This window comes from Gossypium raimondii, chromosome 7, assembly GCF_025698545.1.
Source record: "Gossypium raimondii isolate GPD5lz chromosome 7, ASM2569854v1, whole genome shotgun sequence".
NCBI classification, from domain to species: domain Eukaryota; kingdom Viridiplantae; phylum Streptophyta; class Magnoliopsida; order Malvales; family Malvaceae; genus Gossypium; species Gossypium raimondii.
The window spans coordinates 4,210,550-4,229,173 of NC_068571.1; the positions used below are offsets into that span (position 1 = coordinate 4,210,550).

Here is an 18,624-nt window from a genome sequence, read left to right on the forward strand (position 1 = left end):
TTCAGACTCTGCGATATCCGTGTGCGCATGTTCATGCAGCGTGTGCGAGAGCAAACTTAAATGTTGAACAATTCATAGACGAGATCTACACGTTGCAACGCGCATTACGTATATGGGGGAATGAATTTCCTGTAATGCCCGATGTCTCAAACTGGGAAGTTCCACCGCCTGATTTCGAGATGCTGCCTGACCGTAGTCTCCGCCGGCATCCCAGAGGTCGACCTCAATCGACAAGAATTCGAAATGACATGGACGTTTGGGAGACGGGTGAACCGAAATTGTGCACTGTGTGTCGAACATCCGGACACAACCGATCAACATGCCCACATCGTGTCTATGTTTCTGGTCAATCGTCTCGTAATGCTGGACTCGAAGATAACGACTGATATATTATTAAGCGCATATTCTTGTAAAATTAAATTTACATTGGAAATAAATTTGAAAAACAATTTGAAAAAAAGGGTGTTAGATGTAGGAAAAACAATTGAAATAAATGAGATTGAATGAAAAAAAAAGTTTTAGTTGTAGGAAAAACAGTTGAAATAAATGTTAGATGTAAAAAATTAGATGTACGAAATAAATGTTAGATGTAATAAAAACATTTGAAATAGATGTAGGAAATAAATTAGATGTAATAAATTAGATGTAATAAATGAGATTGAATGAAAAAAAGTATTATATGTAGGAAAAACATTTGAAATAAATGAGATTGAATGAAAAAAAGGTATTATATGTAGGAAAAACATTTGAAATAAATGAGATTGAATGAAAAATAGGTATTATATGTAGGAAAAACATTTGAAATAAATGAGATTGAATGAAAAAAAGTATTATATGTAGGAAAAACATTTGAAATAAATGAGATTGAATGAAAAAAGGTATTATATGTAGGAAAAACATTTGAAATAAATGAGATTGAATGAAAAAAGGTATTATATGTAGGAAAAACATTTGAAATAAATGAGATTGAATGAAAAAAAGTATTATATGTAGGAAAAACATTTGAAATAAATGAGATTGAATGAAAAAAGGTATTATATGTAGGAAAAACATTTGAAATAAATGAGATTGAATGAAAAAAGGTATTATATGTAGGAAAAAAATTGAAACAAATGAGATTGAATGAAAAAAAAGTTTTAGGTGTAGGAAAACTGTTGAAATAAATGTTAGATGTATGTAAAAAGTTAGATGTAGGAAATAAATGTTAGATGTATTAAAAGTTTTACGTGTAGGAAATAAATGTGATAAATTAGATTTAATAAATTAGATGTATTAAATGAGATTGAATGAAATAAAGGATATTCAATGGAAAAAAATAAATGAGATTCAATGAAATTTGGTGCGTTGGAGAGAACATTTAACCACAACCTTATTTTTTTTTCCACTTTTGCCCTCATTTCAAAATGGTCCCCCACTATAAATAGGTCACTACCCCTACCACTTTCAACCACAGCTGCTCTTCACAAATTTGAAATCAATCACCGACGACTGCCGATCACTACATGGATCCCAATCCGAATAGTCTTTTAAATGTGACCATATTGCAAGCATTATGCACCAGGTAATCAAGAAATAAAATGTCTTCTTTAATTTAAAATGTGCTTTTCAATTATTTTTAAAACGATAAACATAACATTATATGTTTGCATAATAAATGTAGGATTTGTACAGACTTGTTAGACCCCGGTTGCATGATCCCGGTTATTTTCCCGACCAAAGAGTTATACTGTATTTGAATGTTGCGGGTTTTGGGGTTGCCGCGTACATTCAAACATCTGAGCTACGGGCCGATTTAATAACGGCATTAGTTGAAAGATGGAGCCCGGAGACACATACATTCCACCTCCCATGTGGGGAGGTAACCATTACGCTGCAAGACGTAGCAGTCCAACTAGGGCTGTCTATTGATGGAGAACCAGTGACCGAACTTGGAAAATTACGCGATCCGTGGGGCACTTGCGAGCGGTTACTTGGAAGGGTGCCCCCGAGCAGCGAAGATGAACGTTTAACATATATTAAATTTAGTTGGTTGAAAGAAAACTTCGAGCATCTTCCAAGCAGTCCAACGCAGATGGACATTATGTACGCTGCAAGAGCGTTCATTCTGCAACTTATTGGTGGGATACTTTTGCCTGAGGTAAATCAAAATAAAGTCTCGATAATGTATCTCTCATTGTTAAAGGATCTCGAGCATGCTGGAAGATTTAGTTGGGGCTCGGCAGTGTTGGCAGCCTTATACCGCGAGCTTTGTCGAGCGACAAAGCCGACTACGAAAACAATGGGCGGTTGCTGCCTTCTACTACAGTCTTGGGCATTATACCGAATGCCATTTCTTGCATCAGTGGGCCATCAACCCTATGTCTGGCCATTTGTTAATTGGTAAATATGTAGTTAAATATGTCTGGCCATTTGCGGATATTCTTTATTTTTTGCATGACAAAAATATTTTGCTAATTTCTTTTTTTTAGATGGGCAACTGTACCGGGAATTGGACGATCCAAGCCACTAACTATGTACCATATGATGATAGAGACTCATTCCGGCGATGGGGTAAATTACAATTCCAAATATAATTTTTAAAATCTAAATAAAAATATAGAGTAACGTGTTGTCTTTATTTTGCAGTTTATATGGATGCCATATACTCAAGAAGATCTCGCGGCACTCATACCGTCATGGGTGGTCGAGCAGCAACACGTGTTCGTGGCTAATGTGCCGTTGATTAATTTTCGTATGGTGGAGTGGCACGATGGAGGTCGGGTTTTGAGGCAATTCGGTTGCGCACAGCCTATCCCGAACCCTCCCGTTGACATCTCAGATGTCCACGGAATGGATAAAAAGGGACCGACTCGGGAGTCTTTAAATTGGGCAGAGAAACATGAACCATATATCTTTCTGTGGAATCAGCGACATTTGAGGCGCCCTCCCTTGTATGTCTTAGAGGGAGGGTTCTCTCCTACGCCCGAGTACGCAGCATGGTATATGGCCATTGACAGGCCAGCACCCAAAATTTTTTTTTCTTTGTACTGTGTATTGGGTGCCGGCCATTGACAGGCCAGCACCCAAATTTTTTTATTATTTTTTTCGTATTTTTTATCTGATTCTGACACGAAAAAAATAATTTTTTTATTATGTCTTGGGTGCCGGCCATTGATGTGCCAAAGACACCAAAATTTTTTTTTTTTTTTTCTTTTTCAGATATCCGTATTTCAAGATTACACAATTTTAAAAAAATACATGAGTTAGGCCATTGATGAGCCGAACCCAAAAAATAATTTTTAAGTCGACACAATGATTAGCCAATCATTGGTGCAAAAAAAGAGTGGGTACTGTTCATTTTAGGTTATTTTAGTGATTGTTTTTAAACTTAGGTTATTTTTGTAAATATAATATTTTTTTGGGTTATTTGGGTAAAACAGCCCAGGGGTGGTTTATAAAGTATTCATAATTTTGACATTAATTTAAATTTATTAAATAATACTAATAATGGAGGGTTCTTTCTTATTTCAATAATAGTATGCTTGCCTAACACGTAATCTGCTGTCCTAGCACATTCTGTGGTTTCCAGGTTTTGCGTTTGCTTTTTCAAAATTTTATCGGCGATTATTTCATTATTGTAATTTGGCTTTTTCGTTTCTGTTTTGACTGGGATTTTGGATGTGGAAAACGATTTGGCTGGGCTATCGTTGGAAGATGAGGAGGCTGGGATTTTGCAGGCGCAGAAGGAACTTGATTCTACGTTAGTGGAGTATGAGTTTTGCTTGGTGGGATATTTTCTTATTGCAAGTGTTACTCACTTCCAGCAATGAGAAGTATGATGGCGAATCTATGACATCTTGTTAAAGGGGTCTAGATATCAGATACGGGGAAAAGAGGTTCCTATTTTGATTTCATATCGGGTTATTAATGGGGCTCCAAGAACTTTCAATAATCATCTAATGATTCATCGTTTGGAGGCCGGGGACGATCTGTTTAAGGTTCCGTTAATTTATACGATTTTTTGGGTTCAAGTGCATGATGTCCTGCTGGGGTTTTTCAACGAGTCGTTAGCAAAACAAATTGGTGATTTCCTTGGAAGTTTTCTACAATATGATAGCAAGAATGTGGGAAGGGGCATATGTGCTTATTTACGCATAAGGGTTCAACTGGATATTAGGAGTTCCCTAAAAAGGAAAAACAAGGTGATGTTTCGTTTGGAAAGTGTACTTATGTCAATTTTAAGTATGAGTGGCTGTAAACTCTAATTTATATAGGTTTTTTTAATAGTTTATGTCACCTTTTTACTTAAAAATAATATTAAACCCGAGTATTTGTTTACTAATTAGGCAAATTTTATTTATATTTCAATAACGAGCATGATTTAATGAAGAATGTGATTTTATGCTATTTTTGCATTAAATTTGTGCATAACTTAATTATTTTATGCTACATATTGATCTTGACATTTTTTAATGTAGTTGGACCAAGGAAATTATGCATGATTTATTTATCAAATAAAGCTGTATGGATATGCTCAATTCACTCCATATGGACGACAAACACATACAAAATGGGTCAAGAAGAAGTTGATTTGATCCAATTGAACAAGGGTCAATTGATGGACAAGTCTAGTAAACAATTGGGTCACCAAACCGTCCAAACAACGGAGAACAAGCCCAATTCGGCAAAGGCATTTGGATTGATCACAAATTCACTTTTGGGAGATTTACTAGAGGTCCCTACACTTGCAAATAAATTAGAAAATAGCACACCAACTTTGCCCCATAAATTGTCCAGCCCTTGCTTGATTCAAGCATGATATCATGCATGAATTAAACAACCAAACAACTCTCTTTTTCACAAATTATGGCCTGTCATGGGAAGGAGAAATGTAACAGCCCGATTTTGACTCTAATCGGACAAAGTGGTTTCGGCACCACAAATCTGAGTCAAAAAAATATTTTAATATTATTTTGTGTGTTTATTATGTGTGAATTTTCTTGTGTGAAAGTTTCATGAATTAATTTTATTGTTTGTGTGCTTAATTTGAGTAAAAGGCTTAATCGCGTAAAATGAAAATTTGATGGTTAAAATAAGAAAGTGCCTAATTGTTGTTGTCTTTATAATTTGAAGGCCTTATGTTGAAATTTAGCCAATATTATAAGGTAGTGGACCGTATATTGTTTTATTATATGGTTTTTATACATTAAAAATAAAAGTTAAAATAATAATATTATAATATATGTTATAATCAAATAAAAGAAAAACATAGCCATTATCATATCATCTTCTTCCATTGTCGAAACTAGAGAAAGAATAAAAGATAAAAGCTTGTGTAGGGTTCGGCCATTGTTGAGTTAGATTAAGGTTAGTCTTTTGTTCGGTTTTTGATAATTTTTACGTTTTTGTAATCGTTGCTTCGTGTTCTAGCTAGCCAATGCTTTAATTTTAGAATTTGATGGTGATTTTGAGATATGTCATTGATGAATGTTTGAGCTTTTTGTTAGTTGATGATGAAATGTGAAAGATAGGTGAAAGATTAACATGTTTTGTCTTTAAATTTTGGGTGCAATTGAGTAATTAGGGCCAAATTGTAAAATTAAAATATTGAGGGACTAAAATGTAAAATAAATGAAATGTTTGGACTTGTATGAGCACTGTGAATATTCGGCCCTTGTGTGGTGTGGCCAAATTTTGTGTATTTTGTGTTTTATGCAATAGTGACTAAATTGCAAAAAGTGCAAATGTCAGGGGCAAAATGGTAAATTACCCATTTATGTGTTTTTGGACTAAATTGAATGTAATTATATTTAAACTAGCTTATTTTGAATATAGTTAGATCAAGAACCGAAAAAATCGGAGTTGGATCAGGGAAAAACTAAAGTTGTCGATTAATCGTCTGGTTTCGACTTTTGACCGTCCGAGGTAAGTCTATTAGCTATTTAATGTCATAAAATTAGTATAGCTATGTATATGTGCTGTATTTTTATGAATTATAATTTAAAATCTGTTGGTTGAAATAATTAAAAGTATGAGTGAATTATATGTATTATTGTTACATGTTGAATCATAGGTATATACTTATATAGTCATTTGAATTTAGTTAAAGTATGAAGGTTTATTAGGATATACAATTATAAAAGTTATCAAATTTAGTTGCAGTATAAAAGTTTTATATTTTATATTTACAAGCTTCAATTTATACATGTATATACAAGTATAAAGTATTGGTTTAATAAAAGGTATATATATGTGTGTGTACTTAAGATTCGAATTAAACGTAGGTTTATATTGGTATAAAACTTTGTATTGGATCTATAATATGTAAATATACATGTATATGTTCTTGTATTGAATTGGTATGCCATTTATACAAGTTTATATGAGGTTCGATTATGCAAATATGCATGTATATGTTCTTGTAATGAGTTTAAGTATGAAATTCATATATGTATAAGGGAGGTTTGATTATGTATGTACATTCATGTAAAAGTTCTTGAATGGAATTGAAGATATGAAATTATTAGCTTGGATTATCATAAGGTGTTCGAATGCATGATATTTGTAATAGGCTTTAATGTATTAAGTTATATATATATGTTCGGATGTATAATTAAGTTATTGAGCTAGATTTGATGTCTGAACTTTATATACCTATATGGTTTAACGATATTGTTTATAAATTATTGAGCTGAATTTTTATGTGGATAATATATACAAATATGAGATATAAATTCTGTGAATTGAGATTTTAGGCTCAGTGTCTATCAGGTTTATTGCTAGTGAAACATTTCAGACTTTACGTCTAGCAGGCTTGATGCCGGTGAAACATTTCAAACTTTACATCTAGTAGGCTTGACGTCGGTAAAACATTTCAGACTTTGCGTCTAGTAGGCTTGATGCCGGTGAAACATTCAGACTTTATGTCTAGCAGGCTTGACGCCGGTGAAACATTTCAGACTTTATGTCTAGCAGGCTAAGTGCCAGTGTATTGAATCAGGCTTTAAGCCTAGCAGGCTTTGTGCTGGTGAATCTGTTCATATTATGTGTTTACATGTATTGGATATGTATATGATTTAGTCATATGGATTTGAAGAAAATGTATATACATTCGGTCATTGTGTTTGATGAGCATATAAACATTCGTTTATATGTATTTGATGAGTATGTATCTATATATATTCAGTTTTATGAACTTGTTAAGTATATTCACATTCGGATAGATGTATGTGATAAATCTATATATGCATTCGGTATATTCATTTAATAAGTATCTATGTATTTGATGATATGCATTTTGGTAAGTATAATTGTATTCGGTTATATTCGTTTGATGTGTATATATATATATATTCGGTTATAAAATTTGTTAAATATATATATGCTTCGGTTATACTCATATGAAGTGTATATGCATTCGGTTTTAGGTATTTGATAATGATGTATGCATTTGTTTATATGTAATTGATATATAAAAGTATTAGGTTGTAAGTTTTCTATAAGTATTTAAATATACAATTGGTGGTATGCATATTGTATATATATATATTTAAATATTCATTGGTAAGCATTCTACAGTACATATATTTGATTATAAATAAGATGATTATGAGCAACAAATATTCAAATAGTAACATATGTGGTATTTGCGATTTCAATAAGTTTAATTAGGAATTTATATGATTCTTCTTTTTATATATATTTTAGTTATGCTATAGACTTACTAAGCTATGTAAGCTTACTTTGTTTGTTTACGTCTATCTGTTTTATAGATAAAAAATCAAGCTTCAAGCTCAAGGATCGTCAGCAAGTTCATCACCCTATCTATTGTCTCGGTATTTAAAATATTTAAATTCTAACTATGGCATGTACAGACTAGATATATAAATGTTTTGAAGGTCGTACTTTGTTATATTGTATATGAATATAATAGCCATACGAAAATGGTATATTTCTTTATGGATTTGTTAGTTTGTAATGTCTTTATTAGTTGGATTATAATGTATTTGTTTATTAAAAATGGTTAGAAGAGAAGTTTACATATAAAATGTATATGTTTTGATTTTGAGATGGTTGTGTTTTGTTCAGTAATGTCTCGTAACCCTAATTCGGTGACGGATATGGGTTAGGGGTGTTACAAGAAACATAAGGGATTCATCATACTATTTTTAGTAAACAGGCCTACCATCCTTCACTATAAATACCCACTTTCATTCGTTATTTCAATCATCCCTTAATCATTTATTTGAACGATGTAACTATTTTCTATTTATATTGTAGTAAACATGTAACCATTTTCTATTTATTTGAACGATGAATAAATAAATAAAGTTAATTTCACATTTCACTATTATGTCTTTTGTATTTATGTCTTTTATATTTTGCATGCATATTGAAATTGTGACAAGCAAATATTAGTTCATTGATTGTCTAAAGTTCAAACTAAAGATAAGTGGCATTGTAAAGAACGTTTACATTGCGAGAAAGGCAATTTACATCAATAGATAACTTCATTATATAAATTCATCAACCAATCATTAATTCATAATATGATAGCATATCACATAACAATATTGATTCAATTTCACATTATAACATTATATTATACTTCTATATAAATTCAATTTACTCCTTATCACTATCAACCTATCTAAATTGAATCAAGTCAGCTCATGTCACCAAATCATCACTTCATCACATAAAATATCCTATTTCAGTCCAATTTAAGGTCAATTTCATAATTATTTCAATTTGCAATTCATCGTATTCAATTTAATTCTCTATCTCACCTTTTTGTACCGAATCGTAAACAATTAAAAATTTTCAATTAAACATAATTACAATTATAATTATAAATGCATAAAACTTTAACACAAAAATTTTGTATGAACTTACTTGGTCAAGAAAACAAATAAACAACTCTCGAGGACTAATCAATTATTTTGGTCATTTTCCGATTTTCTTCAATTTGGTCCAATTTTCGATCTATTCAGTAATTCAATTCAATTTATCAATTCCAAACATTTTATATAATCCTATTATAAGTATATATCTATTTAAATTTTATTATTCAAATGCCCTAAACTTTTACATTTTATTCAATTTAGTCCATAAAACCGAACTTATTATATCTTCCAAATTTGAACTCCAAATTTTAAAACCACTTCAATTATGTCCATATACAGCCTCCTATTATCACAATTTACAAAAAAATATACCAATTTCAAGATATTCACGAACTAATCCTAAACTCAAATTAACAAAATTTAGTTAACAAATTAATCCTATTCCATTTCTAAGCTTCAAAATATACCATCAACATTCAAAAATTCAATTAAAATCAATGAAAATTTTAGAAATATTTAAAAATTTTGAAATCGAAGATACGAGTTAACTGGACCTAATTTCAACAATTTCAAAAACATAAAAATTACGAAAAATAGACTTAGTAAATGTTACCATGTGAAGACTCTAAGTTGGTCGAACCTTTGATATTAAAAAATGGTGGCTTTGTGTTTTTGTTTCGGTGAAAAGACCCAAAATGAATATGATGACTTCATTTTTATGTTTTATCCCTTTTTTTTAAACTTTAACAATAAAATTTAAGTAAAATTTTAATTGTAAAATTCGAATAAAACATCTAATAATCGACCACAATCAAATAGAAGGGTAATTTGTAACTTAAAACCTTTAACATTAATTAATTTGATTTTTAAATAATAAAACCAATACCGATTAATTTTTATTATGTTTACGATTTAGTTCTTTTTCTTAATTAATCATCCAATCACTAAAATTTTTAGACCAAACTTCAATTTACCTATATAAAAGCTCTGTAAATATTTAATAAAAACATTCACGTGCTTGATTTACAAAAACGAGGTCTCAAAACCTTATTTTCCAAAACCATTTGGCTTTGAGCACGCACCACTTGTATATTGACTAATTGATCAATTAATAAAATCTATTAAATCATGATTCTATGTTACACTATATTTGAATCATAAATATTAATTAAATATATCTATGAACTCTCTCGTCAGAATTGTGGTTCCGAAACCATTATTTTCAACACCACTAAAAACAGATTGTTATAGGGTGTAGTGATCTACAAGAAGAAGAGAAATGCGGAAGGGAAAATGGAAACATATAAAGCTAGACTTGTAGGGAAAGACTACATACAGAAAGAAGGCATCGATTATGATGAGACCTTCTGTCCGGTAGCCATGCTCAAGTCTATCCAAATACTCTTATCCATTGTCGCTGCTCTCAATTACAAGATCTGGCAAATGGATGTCAAGATAGCATTCTTGAATGACTATCTTGATGAGGACATTTACATGGCTACTATGTTGTCAAAATACAGGAGTAGAAAGTTTGTAAATTACTAAGATCCATTTATGGACTTAAGTAGGCATGCCGCTCATGGAATAAAAGATTTGATAAAACGATCAAGACTTTTGGGTTTGGGCAAAACGTTGATGAACCATGTGTTTATAAGCGTATAATGTTGGAAAAACGGGTTTGAAAAATACAGTGGAAAATAAATTTAGGGAAAAATTAGAGTTTCAAAAAATTTTCCAAACCAAGATCTTGGTTATGATATATAAAATAATAAACATTTAATCAAAATTGTACCTTTCCGATTTGTCTAGGATAAGCGCTTCGACCAAGTAGTCTTCCCCGGTATCCTCAAGCTCACATCTGCTGAGTGTGGGCTTGCTTCGAATTAGATTTTTTTTTTAAATTACCAGTGGGGTAATTTTAATTTCTATAAACTTTTGGGTCAAGTTGTACATCAGAAAAATATCTCTAGAAATTTTCTCAAATAATCTTTTCAGAGAATTTTCTTTCTACAACTTTCTCTTAAATTCAAGTGTGTGTAAATAATGACCCAATGCTCTCTTTATATAGGAAGAGCTTAAAGAGTTTAACTATGATTAAACTTAATCACTTTAATATTAAATTAATATAATATATAAATATTAAATTTAATTTAATATTAAATCTTATTAAAATAATATATTATTTATCTATAAGATAAACATTAAATTAAATTAAATATTAAGATAATCACTTTAATATTAAACTATAAAAATAATATTATTTTTTGAATAATTAATCCGAAACCAAATTCTTTGATAGAGTCCCAGTAAGAGTATAAAGTCCCAGTAGGAGTGTAACTCTTTCACTGCTCAACCACCAATGACCAACCGCCCCCAGCCACTGGAATGTTGTCGTCCCAGCCACCAGCACTGCCATGTCCGGTGGTGTAGGTAGGACACTCTTACGGCACCCCGAGCCGGTTCAACTGTTGCCGGTTCGATCCGGGTCAGTAACAACCCGGTCGGTCTGGTCTAGCCACCAGTTGAACCGTCAGTCCGGTTTCACATACCGGGCTCGATTCAACCAGTTTTTGGGTCTTGGTCTCGATTTTGGGCTCCTGGGCCCAATTTACACCTTAGGTCCAACTTTCAAGTTCAATTACCCATTGAGCCAATTGTCTGACTTGAAAATTAATTTCTAAAAATATCATATTAATTTTAATTAATTTGTTTAATTTAATTTTACTTGATCAAAATTAATTTTTTTCAAAAATCATTTAAATTTTCCAAATTAATTTTTCAAGAAAATTCTTTAATCAAATTCTTTAGTTGAACAATTCTCACGACCACCTAATTTAATTTCACATCGAATAAATTGACTCAATTAAATTATTCCCAAAGTCGTAGAATTTTCTTTTGATTCAATTGTAGTTCGATCGAGCTTTTTTTGAGCTAGCGAATGGACCAATCGGACATATACAATTAGGCTCTAATGATTGCAATTAAGTTCAGAAGCACCATTCCAATAATTCGCAATTACTTAATCATGAAGTCAGTCTACAAGAAGTACCATGATTGAAAACTCCTTATTGTATACTCTTTACGAAAGTAATTCATCCAACTACTTTGTCCAATGATCTCATCATGTGTGTGTTACCCTCATATGATATCATTGATTCCTTTGAGTTAAATTCGTTCACTTACTACAATTCTATTTTATCTCATTGTCACCATTGTATCTTCATAATGATTAATATGACCACTGTCAACAAATGACTGTGATAAATTACTCGTTCAAGAACGAGCAACCCATGGCCACATTCCATATTTATCAGTCTACACAATGCCAATGAGAGGATATCATTAACTCTTTAATTACGCTATGAATTCCACTGTTGCTAGTAAAACCATGCCATACAGAAGTCATGTACCCAATATACCGGCTATAGGCTCGATCATCTTTAGAGCATAAGCCTTCACTTATATCAAAGCACATGAGTTTCATACGCATGGGTAGTGACTAACTCAGGATTTAGGTAAATCACACCATGAACGTCACAAGTGAATTAATTCAAAAACTGATCCAGGATTCATTCATCTTGGGTCTAGTCCAATGTATCATCCTACCAATGAATACATCTAGGTCTCTACTCGTGGAATCAACTACTCCGATAGCCAAGACTAGCCATCTCTCCAATTGGAATTGTAGACGACATAATAATCCTTCTTAGTATTTGAATCAAATGCTCACTTAGATTCTTTTAGGGGATTACAGACTCATTTAAATTATCTACTGAAGTAAGTTATCTTTCTCATAATATAAACATTCTTTACAATGCTACTTATCTTCAGCTTGAACTTTAGACAATCAATAAACTAGTATTTGCTTGTCACAATTTCACTATGCATGCAAAATATAAAAGACTTAAATACAAAATACATAATAGTGAAATGTGAATTTAACTTTATTTATTTATTCATCGTTCAAATAAATAGAAAATAGTTACATGTTTACTACAATATGGACACATTTCCCAACATAGAAAGGACATAAATATGGTATTCCTTGTTCTGTATATCGACGTTATTCTACTTATCGAAAATGATATAGGGGAATCATCATCAATTAAACATGGTTAGTTTAACAGTTTAGCATAAAGGACTTGGGTGAAGCTAGTTATATTCTTAGAATTTGAATCATTAGGGATCAAAAGAATAAAACGATAGCTCTATCACAAGCTTCATACATTGATAAGATACTGGAACGGTTTGCAATGACTGATGCGAAGTCAGGTACTCAACCGACTGCATCGGGTTTTCATATTTCTTTGGATGACTATCCTAAAATAGCAAAAGAAAGAAAATATATGAGTAAGGTTCCATATGTTTCAACAGTTGGAAGCTTAATGTATGCGATGCTTTGCACACGTCCAGATATTTGTTTCACAGTGGAAATGGTTAGTCAGTATCAAGTGTATCATGGTTTCAGACATTGGCAACCTATAAAGCATTTATTAAGGTATCTTAAAAGAACCGAAGATTATATACTTTTATATACTTGTGTATTCTGGGGAGAACCTTACTTCTATTGGATACACAGACTCGAACTTCCAAACTTGTAAAGATTACAGGAAATCGACATGGGGAAATGTATTCATCCTAGGAAGTGGATCCATTGCATTGAGAAGTGTAAAGAAAACTTGCACTACTAAATCTACTATGGAGGCTGAGTATGTGGCTGTTTTTAAGGTAACAAAAGAAACGATATGACCTCGAAAGTTCTTAATCGATCTTGAAGTCATTCTTGGTATAGAAAAAGCTATAACAATGTATTGTAATAACATTATTACAATAGCTAATACTAAGGAAATGAGAAGTCACAAGAGGAAAAAACACATTGATCGGAAGTATTACTTGATATGAAAGGCAGTAACCGAAGGAATTATAGATGTTGTGAAAGTAGCTTCAGAAGATAACCTTGTGGATATATTTACTAAGACTCTTTTAACTAGAAGTTTTAACAAACACATCGAGGATATGAGAATGTGAAACGTGACACATTTACTTCACTAACGCAAGTGGGATATTGTTGGGAAATGTGCCCATCTTGTAGTAAACATGTAATTATTTTCTATGTATTTGAATGATGAATAAATAAATAAATTCAGTTTCACATTTCACTATTATTTCTTTTGTGTTTTTGTCTTTCATGTTTTGCATGCATAGCGAAATTGTGACAAGAAAATATTAGCTCACTGATTGTCTAAAGTTCAAACTGAAGATAAGTGACATTGTAAAGAACGTTTACATTGCAAGAAGATAACTTACTTCAGTAGATAATCTATATGATCCTGTAATCTCGTAAAAGAATCAAAGTGAGAATTTGATTCAAATACTGAGAAAGATTATTATGTTGTCTACAATTTTAATTAGGGAGATGGCTAGTCTTGGCTATCAGAGCAGTTGACTCCACGAGTAGAGGCATAAATGTATTCATTGGTAGAATGATACATTGGACTGGACTTAAAATGAATTAATTCTGAATCCGTTTGCAAATTAATTCACTTGCGGCGTTCATGGTGTGATTTACCTAAATCATAAGTTAGTCATTGACCATGTATATGCAACTCATGTACTTTGATATAAGTGGACGTTAATGCTCTAAAGATGATCTAGCCCATAGCTGGTTTATTGGGTACATGACTTGTGTATGGCATGGCTTTACTAGAAATAGTGGAATTCATAGCGCAATTAAAGAGTTAATGATATCCTCTCATTGGCATTGTGTGGATTGATAAATATGAAACGTGGCCACAGGTTGTTTGTTCTCTAACAAACAATTTATCATAGTCATTTGTTGACTGTGGTCATATTAATCATTAAGAAGACACAGTGGTGACAATGAGATAAAATAGGATTGTATTGAGTGAACGAATTTAACTAAAAAGAATTAAAGATATCATATGAGGGTAACACATACATGACGAGGTCATTGGACAAAGTAGTTGGATGAATTGTTTCCGTAAAGAGTATACAATAAGGAGTTTTCAATCATGGTACTTCTTATGGACTTACTCCATGATTAAGTAAATTGTAAATTATCAGAACGATGATTCTGGGCATATTGCAGTTACTCAAGCCTAGTTGTATATGTTCGGTTGGTCCCTTAGCTAGCTCACCAAAAGCTCAATCGAATTGCATCTAAATCAGAAGTAAGTTCTATGACTTTGAAAATAATTTAATTGAGTTGATTTATTCGATGTGAAATTAAATTAGGCAGTCGTGAAAATTGTTCAACTAGATCATTTGATTAAAGAATTTTCTTGAAAAATTAATTTAGAAAATCTTGGTGATTTTTGGGAAATTAATTTTGATAAAGTAAAATTAAATTAATCAAATTAATATGATATTATATTTTTGGAAATTAATTTTCAAGTCAGACAATTGACCCAATGGGTAATTGAACTTGAAAATTGGACCTGAGATCTAAAATTGGGTCTGAGAACCCTAAACCGAGATTGAGACCTGAAAATTGGTCGAAATTGACCTGGTATGTAAAACTCTTTAATTGATATATGAATCCACACAATGCCAATGAAAGGATAAAGATTACTTTAAAATTGAAAGGGATCTCAAATTCATAAAAATTACAAGAAAAATACTTGAAATTACCATAAAATTTAAGGTCGGATGCTTTTTGGACTAAAAACCTTTCTCCTTATATTTCAATGGCTTTGGACGGTTGAAGAGGTGATAAAGATGACAAGCTTCCACTATTCTAACCATTTATACCTTGATTAATATTTAATTAACCTAGATTAATTAATTTAACATAACTTAATTAGCATAATTAATCTTTTAGTTATCAATAGTGGAAGAAGCTGTAACACCTTCAACTCGATTCGATTAATCGAATCTAGATTTTGGGTATCCCACACAAATACAGACACAAACTTAATCTACTTTTAGAATTAACAGATAATTACAACTTTCTTAATTACAAAATTCCCAACTAAAATACATAAGTAAATACAATGAGTAAATATAACTACAACTCTAGTTAATTAAATTCCAACAATATTTAACTTGGAATCCTAATCTATTATAGACACCTCAAGGTATGGGATTCTCAATGACAAGTCAGACTTGAACACGCCACCAACACACTCTGTATGCATAATAACTTGATATGCCACTTATTGGTGTAGTCCTGGCATCGCCCATCCTTGCACAGACCCACATCAACATACATGTAACATATCACACCACACACGGGTAAGTTCAAGAGAACTTAGTGAGGAAAATGTCATTTTCCTTTTTCATTTTTGCACATTTCAACTGATAATTCATTTAGATGTTATCATCGTTCTAAACCTTCAAATTAATCAATAGCAAATACTCTCTCAATTCCTATCCTTGTTTGCACATCAGTTACCTTACCTTGCTCAGAACTTATCTCTCCCCCTCGATGCCTTCAATGCACCACTTACACTCTTGAATATGAACTTTTGTTAACCTTTATTCATTTCCTTACCAGAGGTCCATACCATCGAAACATTGTTACTCTTGTACACATAACTCCCAACCATTGTTTCATCATAATTCCCAAATCATCATGTACTCAGATAGCAGATACCTTCTTCAAATATAGAATGTAGATTCCTTATTTAGAATACACTTTCTAAAATTTCTTCAATCCTCATCATTCACAATCGAATTATAGTATTGTATAATACTTTACCATAGTCTTTAGATACACTGTGCCGTACTGGTCTTACCAATCACAACTTATGAACCATACTGAACACGCCAAACAATTTGATACAGAATCCGCCACAAAGGACATTCCTTATAGTACACCATTAAGAGCCTTATCATTACACACCAAGAGCATTTCCTTTCAAAGACCACCACAAATACTTTCATTTCGTGATTTCCCACAGAGGCTTTCTTTTCATAGTTTGCAACAAAGGCTTTCTTTTATATTACACCACAAAGTCTTCTTTTATCTGTCATATTTTTGTGATATGGATTTGCCTAAACTGACTTATGTGAGGTTTACCTATCATCGACTGGGACACGTAGAAATCCCCTATGGGTAATAACCTTTCTTTAAATTCCTTTAGAGAATGCCATGGCCATGGACTTTTCCTTTCAGAATTTGTGTTTAAAGTCCTGACGGACCCCTTTAAAAAATACCACGGAGATAAACACAGACTCACTTCACAAACCATTTGTTCACTAACACAAACCACGTTCTTCTTTTAACAGATCATACCCCATAGCATACATTTGAGACACACACATGTGACGGAACCTAAACTTCTCAGATTCTATATCATAACATGCATTTTATTCTCAACAATCACTCATACAATTACATAACCGTCATACCACACTTTTCTAGCTTTGGTTTCATTATTCAATCAATTTCTACAAAAATATTTCATATAAACAGTATCCATACAAGAGTCAGCTTGGAGACTCGCCGGATTCTTACCTGTTGCAATCCAAAACTCTAGATCAAGATTTCCATCACTCAAATCAGTAACAACTACATCTATAGAACATGGAAACCTATCAAAATCTATTAATATACCATTTTTTCCATCATTTCTAACACTGGAAATCCCCAAGTAAGGCCTTATTTATTTATCTTACTGATTTACCAGATCTAATAGACTTACTCTTTCATAACATAACAAGTAGAGTCATAAATCTTACCTTGACATGGAGTAGTCACTAGTGAAGATCTAGATCTACAACTCTAGCTTGAAGGAGAAAGAAATATTATAGATTCTTTAAGTTTCAGGTAACAATACTTCTTGAAGAAGGAAGAACTAAAACTTCTTCTTTTCTAACTTGAATATCTAAATATTTAACCTAAGCCCTTATTGGAAGCTGACACGTGTCACAAACTATCACCACTGCTTTTATAAATGGTTAACAACTATGAAAACCCAATATTTTTATATTTTTTTGTTCACCTAGTCAGTTAGTTCCTAAGCAATTCATTTACAATGTAACTAGCAAAATAACTCAATGAACTGAACGTACAATACCTTCGACGATTTTTAACACTCTAAACAATCTCTTCTTTTTTATGACTTAATACATTTTGAGAACAATCTTTATGTAATATTCTAATGTCTACTATGCGTCCGATCTATACGCCAAAGCAAAAATTGAGCGGATAGGCTGCGCCACACAGATATCTCTCATACTATTCACCTGCACATAGGACCTACCAAATTGGGTATTATAGATGCCATCATCAATCACTAACTCCTATTGAAAATAGTTAATTTACCATTTTGAACCTTTGGTTAATTGCAATTTAATTCTCTAAGTCTTTGGCCAATTAAAAACCTATAGTGATTGGATTGTATGATTTAGTCTCTAAGCTTTAATTAACAATTAATTCGACAAAATTTCTTGACCAAACTTTGATGTAACAATATATCATACACATAAATATTAATATTTAATATTTACAAACTCAATTTATGAAAATGGAGTTCAAATTGCACTTTTGGTACCACTAAAAATTGGGTCGTTGCATCTATATTTATAGATCTAAAAGTATAAATGAAATAAAACTCTACTTCTAATGAATATTAGAGTCCTAAAGTACATCAAACTTACCTTCATTTTGATAGATGTTCACTTAATAATAAAATATTCATAACATGAAATTGTAAGAATTAAAAACAAGTAAGTTATTTATTATGTAACATGAGAAAGTAGAAGTGTAAATTGTTGGAAAAAATCTGGTTTGAAAAAGGTTTTCTTACACAATGTAAAATTAAAATTTTGAAAA

At 31.7% G+C, this 18,624-nt stretch overlaps 1 protein-coding gene across 2 annotated transcripts; it reads left to right on the forward strand.

The window, feature by feature from the left end:
- The first annotated feature begins 1,450 nt into the window (after window positions 1–1,450).
- On the forward strand, window positions 1,451–4,373 carry LOC105764984 (protein MAINTENANCE OF MERISTEMS-like). Of its 2 annotated transcripts, XR_008198006.1 has the most exons (5): window positions 1,451–1,561; window positions 1,661–2,379; window positions 2,469–2,550; window positions 2,626–2,978; window positions 3,694–4,373. XR_008198006.1 is itself a non-coding variant. In XM_012583841.2 (4 exons), coding segments are annotated over exons 1-3 (729 nt in total). In that variant the 5' UTR covers window positions 1,451–1,552; the 3' UTR covers window positions 2,470–2,550; window positions 2,626–3,102. The 2 variants fall into 2 exon arrangements, 1 of the variants encoding a protein (XP_012439295.2); XM_012583841.2 differs by lacking the exon at window positions 3,694–4,373 and having other exon boundaries at window positions 2,626–3,102.
- The last annotated feature ends 14,251 nt before the right edge of the window (window positions 4,374–18,624 follow it).